The sequence below is a fragment of the Cydia strobilella genome, chromosome 7 (assembly GCF_947568885.1).
Source record: "Cydia strobilella chromosome 7, ilCydStro3.1, whole genome shotgun sequence".
NCBI classification, from domain to species: Eukaryota; Metazoa; Arthropoda; class Insecta; order Lepidoptera; family Tortricidae; genus Cydia; species Cydia strobilella.
This window is the reverse complement of record NC_086047.1, coordinates 2,522,507-2,535,216: the sequence shown is the minus strand read 5'-3', so window position 1 is coordinate 2,535,216 and position 12,710 is coordinate 2,522,507. Positions and strand designations below refer to the sequence as shown.

General features: G+C 38.0%; 1 protein-coding gene across 1 annotated transcript in view; it reads left to right on the top strand.

The window, feature by feature from the left end:
* LOC134742906 (alaserpin-like) overlaps positions 1 to 157 on the top strand; it is a 42,426-nt gene extending 42,269 nt beyond the window's left edge. Inside the window, exon 9 of the mRNA XM_063676104.1 lies at positions 15 to 157. Within this exon, the coding sequence (XP_063532174.1) occupies positions 15 to 142 (128 nt within the window). The 3' untranslated portion in view covers positions 143 to 157. The remainder of the gene's footprint in view (positions 1 to 14) is intronic.
* Positions 158 to 12,710: the final 12,553 nt, after the last annotated feature.

Here is a 12,710-nt window from a genome sequence, read left to right as displayed (position 1 = left end):
AATTTCTATTCCAGCGTTCGTAGCTGTTGCGACGAGTCTCGTGGTCAACCCGAGAATATACGAGTTGCGTGCCGACCATCCCTTCTCGTTCATCCTTCAGGCAGGAGACAGAACACTCTTCAGCGGCGTTTACGCCAACTAGATATAGACATTAATGACTATTGCTTTATGTTCCGTAGTTACGTTAGTTATTATTTTTATAAATGTCTTCGTAAGTACATAGTCTGTCGTAATCTTCTGTTTTCATATTGTTTATTAAAAAAAATCGTTTAAATCGTAGGGTAGGTACGATTTAAACAACACAGTATTTTATTTTTATTTTATAGGTGACTACAAAATTTCCTATGACAGTCCTCTCCTATATATTCACTTTGGTATGAGTGTTATTAGGGATATAGTTAACTGAAATAGGACCGAATTTATAATAATGTTTTGTAAATGCAGCCAGACTTGCAGTACTGAGTTAGGGTATGATAGAAGTATCAGGCAAATTTTCAACTTGCCTCAAGGACCTATTCCAAAATGTCTACCAGCAGCTCTTAAAGTTCTTGAAAGTATTAAAGTACCTAGTAACTTCAGTACAAATTGCCATTATTTAACATTGCTGTTAATAGATCATTTCTCTCACCCTTACATAAACGACTACCAAAATAGAAATGTAAGATAACACGACAGCCTATTCGCTTAAATATCAGTTTTAATGTTTAAGTGAAATCATGACAAAGCTCAAACAATGGCGAACATAAAGATAACATGGAAAGCTAAAGGTAACCCACATTAATCTCTGGTTTGTTCCTCTGACAGCGTTCATTAAGGCACAAAAGCGTGGTCTATCGTCTAATTTCCGTGCTAGCCTTGACCACCTAAAAGGGATTGTAGTTATCGAAAACTGTAGGTTGTTATGTCGTTTTATTCCTAAGTGATATTACGCTTTTACAAATTGGTGCTGTAATGCTGGGTGCGCCGGACAATAGCTGAGTTAAAAGGTACATATGCTAGCCGAAATGTTAGCTTAGTTATTAAAGTTAAGAGGGGGCGTAAAACCAGGAAATTGGAATAGAACAAAAGGGACGGCGCGCCGCGCGAAACTTGAGACGAAGGGCGATCGTGCGGCTTTTAATGTTACCTCAATTACTTTGGAATTATACTTCTGTTAATATTTTGCTTTCCAAATTCCTCGGCTATATCACTAGCTAATTTATACTAAAATATTGCTGTGGTATGCTTGGTATCGATATATAATTGAAATTAAATGGATATAAGATGCTTTCGTGTTTTTTTCTATCAACCCAACTACGAGTAAAACCTTTTAAGGTTTTGGTTAGAATCTGCCTTTCCGTGCGAATGTTTTCATTACATTTACCCTTGTGTATTAAAATTTCGATATAAAAACTACAATTTTGCGATAGCCTCCTCTTAAGAATCCCCGGCAAGCTCGGTTCTCCATACAAACGTAGTTACGCTCTCATTTTAAAACGACTGGCTACATTGCTCTGAATGCTCTGAAACTTAGAACTTACAATAGGATAAGGTATATCTAGGTCTGAAATTAGTTTAGATAGCTCTAGTATATATACAATCGAAATAGAGCAAAAACAAGCAGATATACCTCATGTCATTGTATGTGCAAAGTTTTATTATAGTCCAATACGTAGTTTTAAAACGAGACGGAACTCCGTTTGTATGGGAAGGTGAAATTCGGCCGAGCTTGCCAGAGACTCTTAACATGTGGCGCAATTCTATAAATCATAAATCATTTATTTGCATTAAATGTGGTTTAACAATAGGTCTTATTATAATTATAAATATCACACATTTAGCCGTATTTATAGCATGCAATATATGTACCTGTTCTATGAGAATTTCCTTTCAAACGTTATTACGTTGCTACGTTACCAATCATTTATTCCTATAGGTATGCGACAGTTTCTTATATAGGTTCTAAGTAATACTACTGTTATCTAGTTTGCGTCGGGAACAGCGACATCTTTGAAGTAATTTGGACATCAAACTAAACATACTCCCGCCTTAAATGACTTGACGTCATTAGAAAATAATAAACTAAATTAAAGTTCAGACTTGCACATAATTAAAAATAAAATAATGGCTTATCACGGACGTAAACTATTTTTCTACATCGCATAATAAAGGACATAATTTTGAAATTGAACGTTGTAAAACTCCTGACGAGGTCCGCAGGTCATACATTCTGGTAAGTTAGTCTTTTCCCGGGTACTTCATTATAATTCGTCCCATAGGCCAACGACCAGGAGGAAGCCTCTGATCTTTTATTAGAACCAAATCTCCTTCTTGGAATTCTCGAATAGGCTGTCTCCATTTAGGTCTCTGTTGCATTCTATGACTAATATAGTCTATGACTTGATAATGTATGTGTCGGGGTAGGATGCAGCAAGGGACGTCCAATACGACGTTTTTGAAATGCTACTAGGCTCAACATGATCTGCCTAGGCAAACGAGTTCTATCCATATATGTTGCACATATCCAAGCCACCGTCGGCGCCTCAGGCGCCCCGCTGCTCTCTAGTAGGGCGGTGATGCTATAGTATAGTAGGACTAATAGGAGATACGTTATATATGATAGACCTTCACCGATACGTCTGACGGATGAGTTATATTTTGTGACAGAATATGTTCCTGAACAAAAATAAATAAGATCGCCTAAAGAAACTGACGAGAAACTGCACAGAACCGGGATCAGTGGCGAACTGTCGTGTTGGAGGCCAAGACACACTTTGGGTCGCTGCGCCAGAGGAGTAAGTAAGTAAGTAAAGAAATATGGTCAAGGCTATTTATATTAAATTTTTTCTTCATATTTCACTAAAATAACATGTGCGGCTTTTTTAAGAAAAAACTGGCGATTTCCACTGCGATTAGCTTCTCAAAAATTGGCCGTGTCCTGAACTGAACGATGGATCGATCCAAGCTGTAAATAATACATACAATGCTGCACAGTTTGCATTGCAGCATTGTATCGAGGTCTAATGGGTTCCATTACGATGCCCGCCACCTGCGTAATGGCTCAGAAATATTTAATTGATGGAACAGTCCACGATACAATTTTTATTTTAGAGACTAAAATGGTAAAATATTTTTGATTTTTCAGCTGATATTTGGGATAATGTGATTAAGATTGTGTTATTAAGAGGATAGTGGGCGACGGCTGCTCTAGACAAACGTAGTCCTCATTTTTCTCCCGGCGCATTGCGCAAACTCGGATTACACGCATAGGTATTAAATTCGACTTTTAGCTTGCTGGGAATAGGAATACCAACTGTTGCTTCATGTAAATGTTATTGTTACAATGTACTGTACTTGATGATTTTAGCAATTAAGTTTTACATCGGTTGGCAGTTCTTCCTTTCTTCTTCTCTAGTCAATATAGATACGCAATATCACCATCATCATTATCCATACTAATATTATTTATAAATACGAAAGTCTGTCTGTCTGTCTGTGTGTTACCTCTTCACGCTTAAACCGCTGAACCGATTTAGTTGAAATTTGGTATACAGATAGTTTGAGTCCCGGGGAAGGACATAGGATACTTTTTATCCCAGAACTCACCGCCTCAAGGGGGTGAAAAGGGGGGTGGAAATTTGTATGGGGAATCAATAACCGCTGAACCGATTTAGATGAAATTTGGTATGGGGATAGTTTGAGCTGTGGGAAAGGATATAGAATAATTTTTATCCCCGAAATCATCCCTTAAGGGTGTAAAAAATGGGGTGGAAATGTATAGTGTGGACCAATTTGGGGGTGACAAAAGGGTGGATTAAAAAGCAGATTTGTTTAAGAATTAAGGTCAGGCGCGGCTTCCTCTAAGGAGCGCTTGTGCAGTGCACTCCCATAAATAATCATAATGAAATTATAGTGCCTAATTAATATATTACTCTTTAAGATCTATCGTACAAAAGTAAAATACCAATTAAATAATTACCTTTATTCATTATAAGTTTATAGACGGCCTATACTACTCGGCCTACTCCTATAATTTCATAGGAATCATAGGTAACGCGCGAAGCGGAGCGCTTTGGATTGCGCTCCTATGAAAAAGATTTAGTACATAAAATCAATAGGAAATTCAATGAGAGCGAAAGAGAAGTTTCGCTACAGTTCCGCACGTGAAACAGAAGATTTTCTATGAAGAAAGAGGTAAAATTGGAGCGGCGCTCCGTAGCCCGTTTGACCTTGCGCCCTCTCGTCGAATGCGCGCGCATTGTGCGCGCCATATTGTCACTTGTTTGTAAACAGACCTTAGTTAGTAGTCAATTTTAAAGTACGCGCGTGAATGGAATTTTGGCATTTTTTTATTATAAATAATTAACCAAGAGTTTAAGCAGTAAGTGCACATAATTTGTTTGTTGTGAGGTATTTAAAATGAATGAATTTAACGGGAGAATGTGAAAAAAGTTTACAAAATCGACTCGAGTTCAATATAAAAGGAAAACCTTGAACTTTCGTAACAATGTTCGTCAAAAACAAAAACTTATATGTCATTAAATAAGATCAATATGCAAAAACACCGTGGTTGTGTTATGTCGCTGTGATAAAAGTAACTAGGTGTTTTAGTTTATCGTGTTACCTACCTAAGTACATATGTCTTGTTTGGAGCGGGCGCGGGCGGGCCGGGCGACGGCTGTGCGTTGAGTTTGCTTGGACCGAAACCGATGTGTTAACAATTTAGCACATATTTCCATAAAATTTTAAAACAACATTCACAACCTAGAATCCATTTGTAAAATGAACTGCAGTTAGCGTCTATCGGTCGTCAAGATATTCGTAATAGCGAAATTCTATAAGAGAGTTCAATGACCGTATTTTGTGTCGGTTAATTGAATGTGTAGTTTTTTACTGTGATAGTGAACACCCATAATATAGAATCACCAGCCGTAGCTGATTAAGGTACCCAAATTACTAATTCCACGCAGACGATGCTAGTATTATTATATCTCTTGATTTATTTTTCTTCTTAGGTTAGGGTTTTTAACTCTTTAAAATATGGATATAAAAACAAAATACGAATAAACATATATACAAAAACAATACATAATGCTTAACTGGGGGCACGGCACGCTCCTTGCGAACGGGTGCGGGCGTCTCAGAACGGGGACGTGCTGTCCTAGGGTCTCTATTCTTTCCCATAAAGTTTTTAGTCATAATGTATTGTTTGTCCACATTTTCGTTAGTCATAATTTGTTTTTTCTCGAAAACGCGTAACTTTTCAGGATTGGCATAAAACAAACCTAACCTAACCTATCTATCTACATAGATAATTCTGAAAAGTTAACGGTTTCAGAATGATGACTAATGATAATATGACAATCGTTACATTAGTGGCTCCTGTGATGTTGCTTACGTCCATGGGCGACGATGACTGCTTCCCATCAGGCGGCTCGTCTGCTCATTTGCTGAATATCACATAAAAAAAAAAAATTATGACTCAATAATTATGTCAAACAAAGGGACCCCGCGCAGTCGTATCAGCCCTAACACACTCGGATTGTCAACTCTATAATTTAAAAGCTGATAGTAGTGTACAGAGCAACAACTTCCTTCTCAATTCCAGTGTCCAATCCCACCATAGCTGAAACAAATAGTGACGGATACATATAGGGGTAGTATCCATTTTATTTATTTTTTTATTTATTTAATACAATTCTGGTTAAACGGCATTACAGCAAACACCAATGCGCCGAGAAACTTAACCTAACAGAAAATTTCATTTCCAGAAAAATATAGTACAAAAGTAGGTACAAGATACAAAATACACAGGAAGAAACAGAAATAACACCTCACATAACATAGTATTATACACCGACTGTGGAAGGCCTATCATCGATCGTCTCACAATACTTCAGACATTCACGGTACACAGTCGTCCATCTCCATGCAAACAAATCACAATCAGGTGCTGACGTCAGGAGCGCATTGAGTAATGTCAGTGCTCGAGGGAGCGGCGAATTTCTGCGTGACACAGTGCGCGCCGCCGGCACCGCCAACAGTGGGCGCACCCGCGGTCTCAGATTAATCCTAGGGATATCCGGTACATGCAGTCTAAGTACGCGACTCACAAGATCAGGGCAGTCTGATTCGCCACGCAGCATGCGACAAACGGTAGCAAGTAAGTCGCAGTTACGCCTTACTTCTAGAGAGTTGTAACCGAGTGTTCCGAGCAAAAACTTGGTTGGATATAAAAATGGGTAAAGCCCATATATTTTCTTATACAAAAATCTAAGAAAAGCCTTTTGAATCTTCTCTAGAAGTAAGGCGTAAGTCGACTCATACGGGTTCCACACAATTGACGAGGTCTCCAACTTGCTTCTCACCAATGCGTTAAAGACAAGCTTTATGGCCTCAACATCACGGAAGTCCTTGACGTTGCGGATCACGAAGCCTAGTCTTTTGAAACAACTATCGGCTAGCTTACGTATATGATTTACGTTTGTATATAAACCTAGCAAAATAACCTTCATAACCTAATGTAGTTTATTTATTGAAAACACATTTACATGACATTACAGTGTAAAACTAATGCGCCATGAAAGTTAATTACATTTAAATTACAACTAGTAGTATATATTTATAACACTAAATTATTACAGTTGAGCACCTATCATCCATCCTCTCACAAAACCTCATACATTCACTGCACACAGCCGTCCATCGCCACGCAAACATATCACAGTCAGTAGCTGATTTAGATCACTTATGTATGTTACTAGATACATACATACATACACATACATATAATCACGCCTATTTCCCGGAGGGGTAGGCAGAGACCACGGATTTCCACTTGCTACGATCCTGACATACCTCTTTCGCTTCCTTCACTTTCATAACATTCCTCATACACGCTCGCCGGTTTAGGGTGCTCTTGACCTGGCCTTTCTTCAGGATTTCCCCGATCTGATCAGAGAAAGTCCGCCGAGGTCTGCCCCTTCCAATTCCCGTTTCTACCTCTCCCATATACACTCTCTTTGTTAGCCTTCTTTCACTCATTCTTTCCACGTGTCCAAACCATCTCAACATACCTTTCTCAATTTTTGTCACTACTTCTTCGCTCAGTCCACACTTTTCCCTTATCACACTGTTCCTAATTCTATCTTGTAATCTCACACCACACACACTTCTCAACGCTCAACTAGATAAATATAAGTAACATCCTTTACCTAATCCTATTTGATCAGTCCACAACAGCGTCAAAGCGTCAATTTGCAGGGCACAAACGCTATTCATTAGCACTGGCGCGTAATTACCTGAGCGGTGAGCTGCGTCAGCGAATAGCCCGCTTTATTTAACTATGCACCTGACGGGACCAGAAAAACGCAGTTACACTATTCTTTGTATCCTCTACTAGTTAGACAGGTAGTTTTTTTATATGAGATAAACGAGCAGACAGATGTTAAGCAATTACCGCGTCCCCTATGGACACCTGCAACACAAGAAAGGTTACATCATAGACATATATGACTTCGTAAAGACCGGCCTTACGAGCACTACGAATGGGGCCGATACATTGGAGTCAAAATTACATTTAGTTACACCAGTGCGCTCAGTCGTGTGGCGAATTGCGCAGTGTAAAGGCGTTAATCACATTAATTATGTTTACAAAGTGTTAAAAAAAATAGTTACAAATAAAAAAGCGTAACGCGGCGTACTACGTAGACGAACAAACACGGCGCGGGGTTAATCAATCCTTTGATACCTATAGAAGTGTCCTACGTGGGCGATCTCATTGCGCACGCCGTGAACCCGCCGCGCCGCGCCGCTTCGCTTCGCGTTCGTGAGTTGTTCGCTTACGTAACACGCTGCGTAATGAGGGAACTATGAAATATATAGCACAAAGAAAGAGTTATTACTACCTATATATTTCAATAAAGCCGGGCAATACAGTGTAGCCAATATTTACAAATTGAAACAACACGTTCAATTTCTCCATATAACTCGCAGCGAAACTAAAACGAAACGAATTGGATTTCTTTATAAAAATAAATTGCAATAGCTTTCCATGAATTATGCACGATGTAGCTCCGGATGCTGCTTTTTTCTCGTCCAATCCCGATGCAAAAAAAATCAATACCGCAGCGAGATGATATGACGGCAAGAACACGAGCGATACAATTCCGAATTTATCGTGAAGCATTTTCAAATTTTTCAATTCACCGAAAATACAGGTAAGAAGTCAGTGAAACTCCCAGCACTGTGTTTGCAGTATTCTAGCTCGATATATATTATTCATTCATAAGGAGCACTGTGATATTTATTTTACTCACCCATTACTGTGGGTTCAGAGTCCCATTTTCTGCATAAAAAATTTAACAAAATTCGGGCTCCGAGCTACGAACATGGGAGACGAATTAAATAAACACGAGACTCAACCGATTCTGCTGTTTAATTTTTATTTTATTTTTGTCCTATCTAAATCGAGTAAAATAGCTTTTATAAGATTTTTTAATACATTGATGTGCAATTAATTTTATTTAGTAAAAATGATAAATCGAATATCACAAAAATAACGTTTAGGAATTTTTTTCTTTGAGCCATTAAATAAATAAAAAGTGTGTGTTCTGCCGCCGTCACTACCTAACACATTGCCGCTCAACAAAATTTGCTGACTTTGCGCCAAACGAAGGGCGCTTTAATGACAGCCCTGCTTAGCAAAGTCTTTGAAAATAGACCTTTCACCTTAACGAAGTCGCTGCAAAGAAAAAGTGAAATTGAATCAGTTGCGTTCCTTTAACATTCTTTTTTGCACCATTCTAAGTCTAAAATATACATAATGCTACATTTGATTTTGTTAAAAGCATCCTCTTGAAGCAAGCGACAATTTTGAGTGGATTTTCTTTGATATATATCAAAGTTGTTCCTGAGTTAGTATTCAAATTGGGATAGAAATACATTTTCTACAAAATAAGAGGCGGACTGTTTGAAAAAATAGAAGAATGCAATATTCCAATGCTCAAACGCGGTTGGCCTAAGTCGGACAAAAAATGAAATTAATGAGTGCGGCCGCCGCGCCGGGCAAAAATTAGCGAAATGATAATTTACTCGTATTTTCAATCGTTGCACAACCACTCGTGCACCGATCTTTTTTTTTAGAAAACTTCGACATCCCTTTTATTTAGGTTCTTGATTCATGATGATTTATTTAGGTTCGTGATATCAGGAGTGGACTGAAATCGGCGCTGTGACAATGTACTCCACCTTCTGCAACCGCTGAGTTCAGCCTTATTGTCGATATGTTTGATCTTTTGTACGTAGGTATTATTATGAATAATACGAATTAGACACAGTTCACTCTTTTTGAAGTAAAACTTCTTTAGGCGCATCTACACATGTGTAACTCAGATTTTTTTTTCTGACGGAAGTAACACTCAGTATACGAACAATGTCAAAGTGCCAACATAGCGATAAACGTCAAAAAAGTTTTACTTCAATCGCGCGTAAAGATTACACGCACACACCTTTTTCTATAAAAGGAAAAATTGAATAATTACCCGCTTTTGGCTAGATTCGAGCTCGTGACCTTTCAGATTACCGGTCTGTTCGCTTTGACCATCTGCACTTCCAAAGCTTACTAAAAGCGTGCGAATTTCTTCATTCCTCCCATTTTCTTTACTCACCTTACACACTTCTATCAACACAAGCTATCTATTTTTGTGCCTTAGGATAAATGAGACAATATAGGCCCTAATGCCCGGACATTTTTGAAACAGGCAAGATATTGGAGGCTCAGCGTCAAAGGTCGATGTCGGTTGTGATTATATAATAGATTGCCCTTTGAACGCTAAGAATGTTAAAAACGCTTATAAGTGTTATGGCATACACTGTCAAAGTACTTTTAGTCTCCAAATTTTAATGCGATTTCGCACATTTAGGGGACATTCCACGAAAGTCGCTTACGTAAAGCTTTTGCCTTGGCAGCTACCTCAATTAAATCCGTAAAGCTCGAGAACATACTGCCAATTTGTTAGACAAGTCATGAAATATTACCAGACAATATCGCTCTCACAGCACTTTCAGAAATATTTGAAGAATGGCGTTACGTAAGCGACATTCTCGTGGAATGCTCCTGTTTTGCAATAGCAAGTACCCTAATGCTCGAGCTGTTGAGGTGAAAAATATTGGTGTACCAAATTAAATCTATCACTCGACATTTACTAGCGCATAAAACACCGCTAAGACGTGATTCGAAAGATATAAAAGTACATTGCTCGCAGAACTGATAGCCGGTGGGGCCGGAAGGTTCTGGAGTGGTGTCCGCGTACCGGAAGACGAACTGCCGGTAGGCCTCCAACGAGATGGAGCTGAAATGATGATGAAAAGTACTTCACCCAAAAGGCTTGGGTAATACTAGTTATACCCGGGTAAACTTAACCCTTAACCACCTACGCAAGGTCTCTCAGACCTTTGCAAATACAAAATAGTGAATAACTCAACACGTGTTCATTGAACGGACCTTTGTGACCTTGTACCTTTCCCTGCAGCCGTCTCAGTGCCGGCCATGTGATCGACGCCTTCGGACGTGTGTCTTTGTGAATTTGGTGAGCAAAAGACTGTCGTCGGTGGTCTCAGCGACCTTGCCTAGGTGGTTATATACTATATCTCGCTGGTCTCTGAGACCTTGCCTAGGAGGTTACGTGTGTTTTTATGAGCTTCAAATTTTTAATATTTTAACACATTTTATATTTTTTCTTTGTAAAATTGTTATGCCTGTACTCCACTAATAGGGGATGGAGGGTAAAAGTTACAAATTTCTTAATTTTTATGATCTTTGTATAGAAATCATATAGGCTTCATACCAAATATTTTAGCTCTCTAGGACATCGGGAAGTGCCCTGGGTACACTAGTTCTGTATAAGTATTTAGGACTGCACCCCCTTTATAAAGGGGTGCAGTTTTAGGATAGCATGCGGGGGGAGGGGGAGGGGGGGTTAAGGTACAGCGTTTTATGTAAACCCTAGGCTCATCAGGACATCGAGAAGTGTCCTAGTTTTACTTGTAATATATTCAGAACCACCCCCTTTTTTAGAGGTGTGAGGGTGAAAGTTACAGATTTATTAGTTTTACTGTTCTATGTAGGTATCTAAAACCTAGACTACATGGGAAAGTTCAGCTTTCTAGGACAGACATCATGAAGTATTGAATAAAATGTGTAAGTATTGTATTTATTGGCTGTGCATTGGCTGCAGCGAAAAATAGCTATTTGAATAGCTTGCAATTTTATAATAATAATACGTTTTTATATAAAAATTATAGCTGAATAGCTAGACTGATTATTGTTCTTTAAGATTTATTAATAAAAAAATATATCATTCAAATAATATTTTGTGATCCCTTGTCCCAAAGGATTTACAATGATTTTTTTGTTAAAAGTAAGAAAAATGTTATATGTTAAGTTCAAGTTATATGTTATTGATTAATGTTGTATCGATATCTGTTAATAAATGCTTTAAACCATTAGATAGGTAAATATTATATAATTGTCCCTCTAACATAATTCTTATAAATATTTTAGACCCATTTCAAATAGTGGTCTACATGACCTCTCGTAGGTGGTAATGCTATAGAAATCGGACGTAGGTAGTTAAGGGTTAAGTTTAATCAACCTTCTAACATAACCCGTAGTAACATAATATATCCATACTTCCATACTAATATTATAAATGCGAAAGTCTGTCTGTCTGTCTGTCTTTCTGTCTGTGTGTTCCCTCTTCACGCTTAAACCGCTGAATCGATTTAGATGAAATTTGGCACAGAGATAGGTTGAGTCCCTGAGAAGGACATAGGATAGTTTTTATCCCGAAAATCATCCCTTAGGAAAGTAAAAAGCGGGGTGGAATTGAGATAATTAATGAAGTGCCTGCTAATTTGTGTGCATAATATGCTCAAATTGAATTGCTATGAGAATTTTTCCAGGCGCTATACTTACTTTAGCTGCTGTTACTCAGTCCACGCAGACGAAGTCGCGGGCAGCAAAAGCTAGTATTATATAAATTCAAAATTTTGTTTAATACTGTAATACCATTGCGCGCAAACAGATGGCGCTAATAGAAGGCATTGTCCCGTTGTGAGCCCTAGCGATAGTCACACTGTTCACCGATAGATGTCTCTGCCTGTATTTCAGATGACGCTATCGTTTGTTTCCCCATTAGTTTCCCGTAATTTAATAAGGCAATTAAAATTTTGCATTTTTAAAACGTTTTACAATTTGACTAATGGCCTGTTTCATAATGTCCAAGTAGTAGTCCTGAATAAGCTACTTAAATTGCCACTTATCTGAAGAATAAAGTCATCGTTGGCGTTTCTCAATCTTCAAATAAGCATAACTGGTACCTTTACAAATTAAGGTAGTTTTATCTGGCAGTTTATTTATTAGTTAATTAGCTATCCAATACTTTACTTGGATGTTGTGAAACAGGCTATTAATCTAATTTGAAGTTTTACTTTTTTAGATTATTTTAAACCGGGTCACTCACGTATTATTAAGTCGAATAGCTCAATAATACGTGAGTGACCCGGTTCGCAGCGGTGAGCCGTTCGGTTCGGAAAATAATCTAATATGTTTGAGTCTCACGGGAGTTTTATAGTTTTACTTTTTTATCCATAAAAGCATCATTTTATTCTTCGAATTTGAAAATTTAGTTACTTATAAAATTTAGAGTTCAGACAGTTTAATTCACACA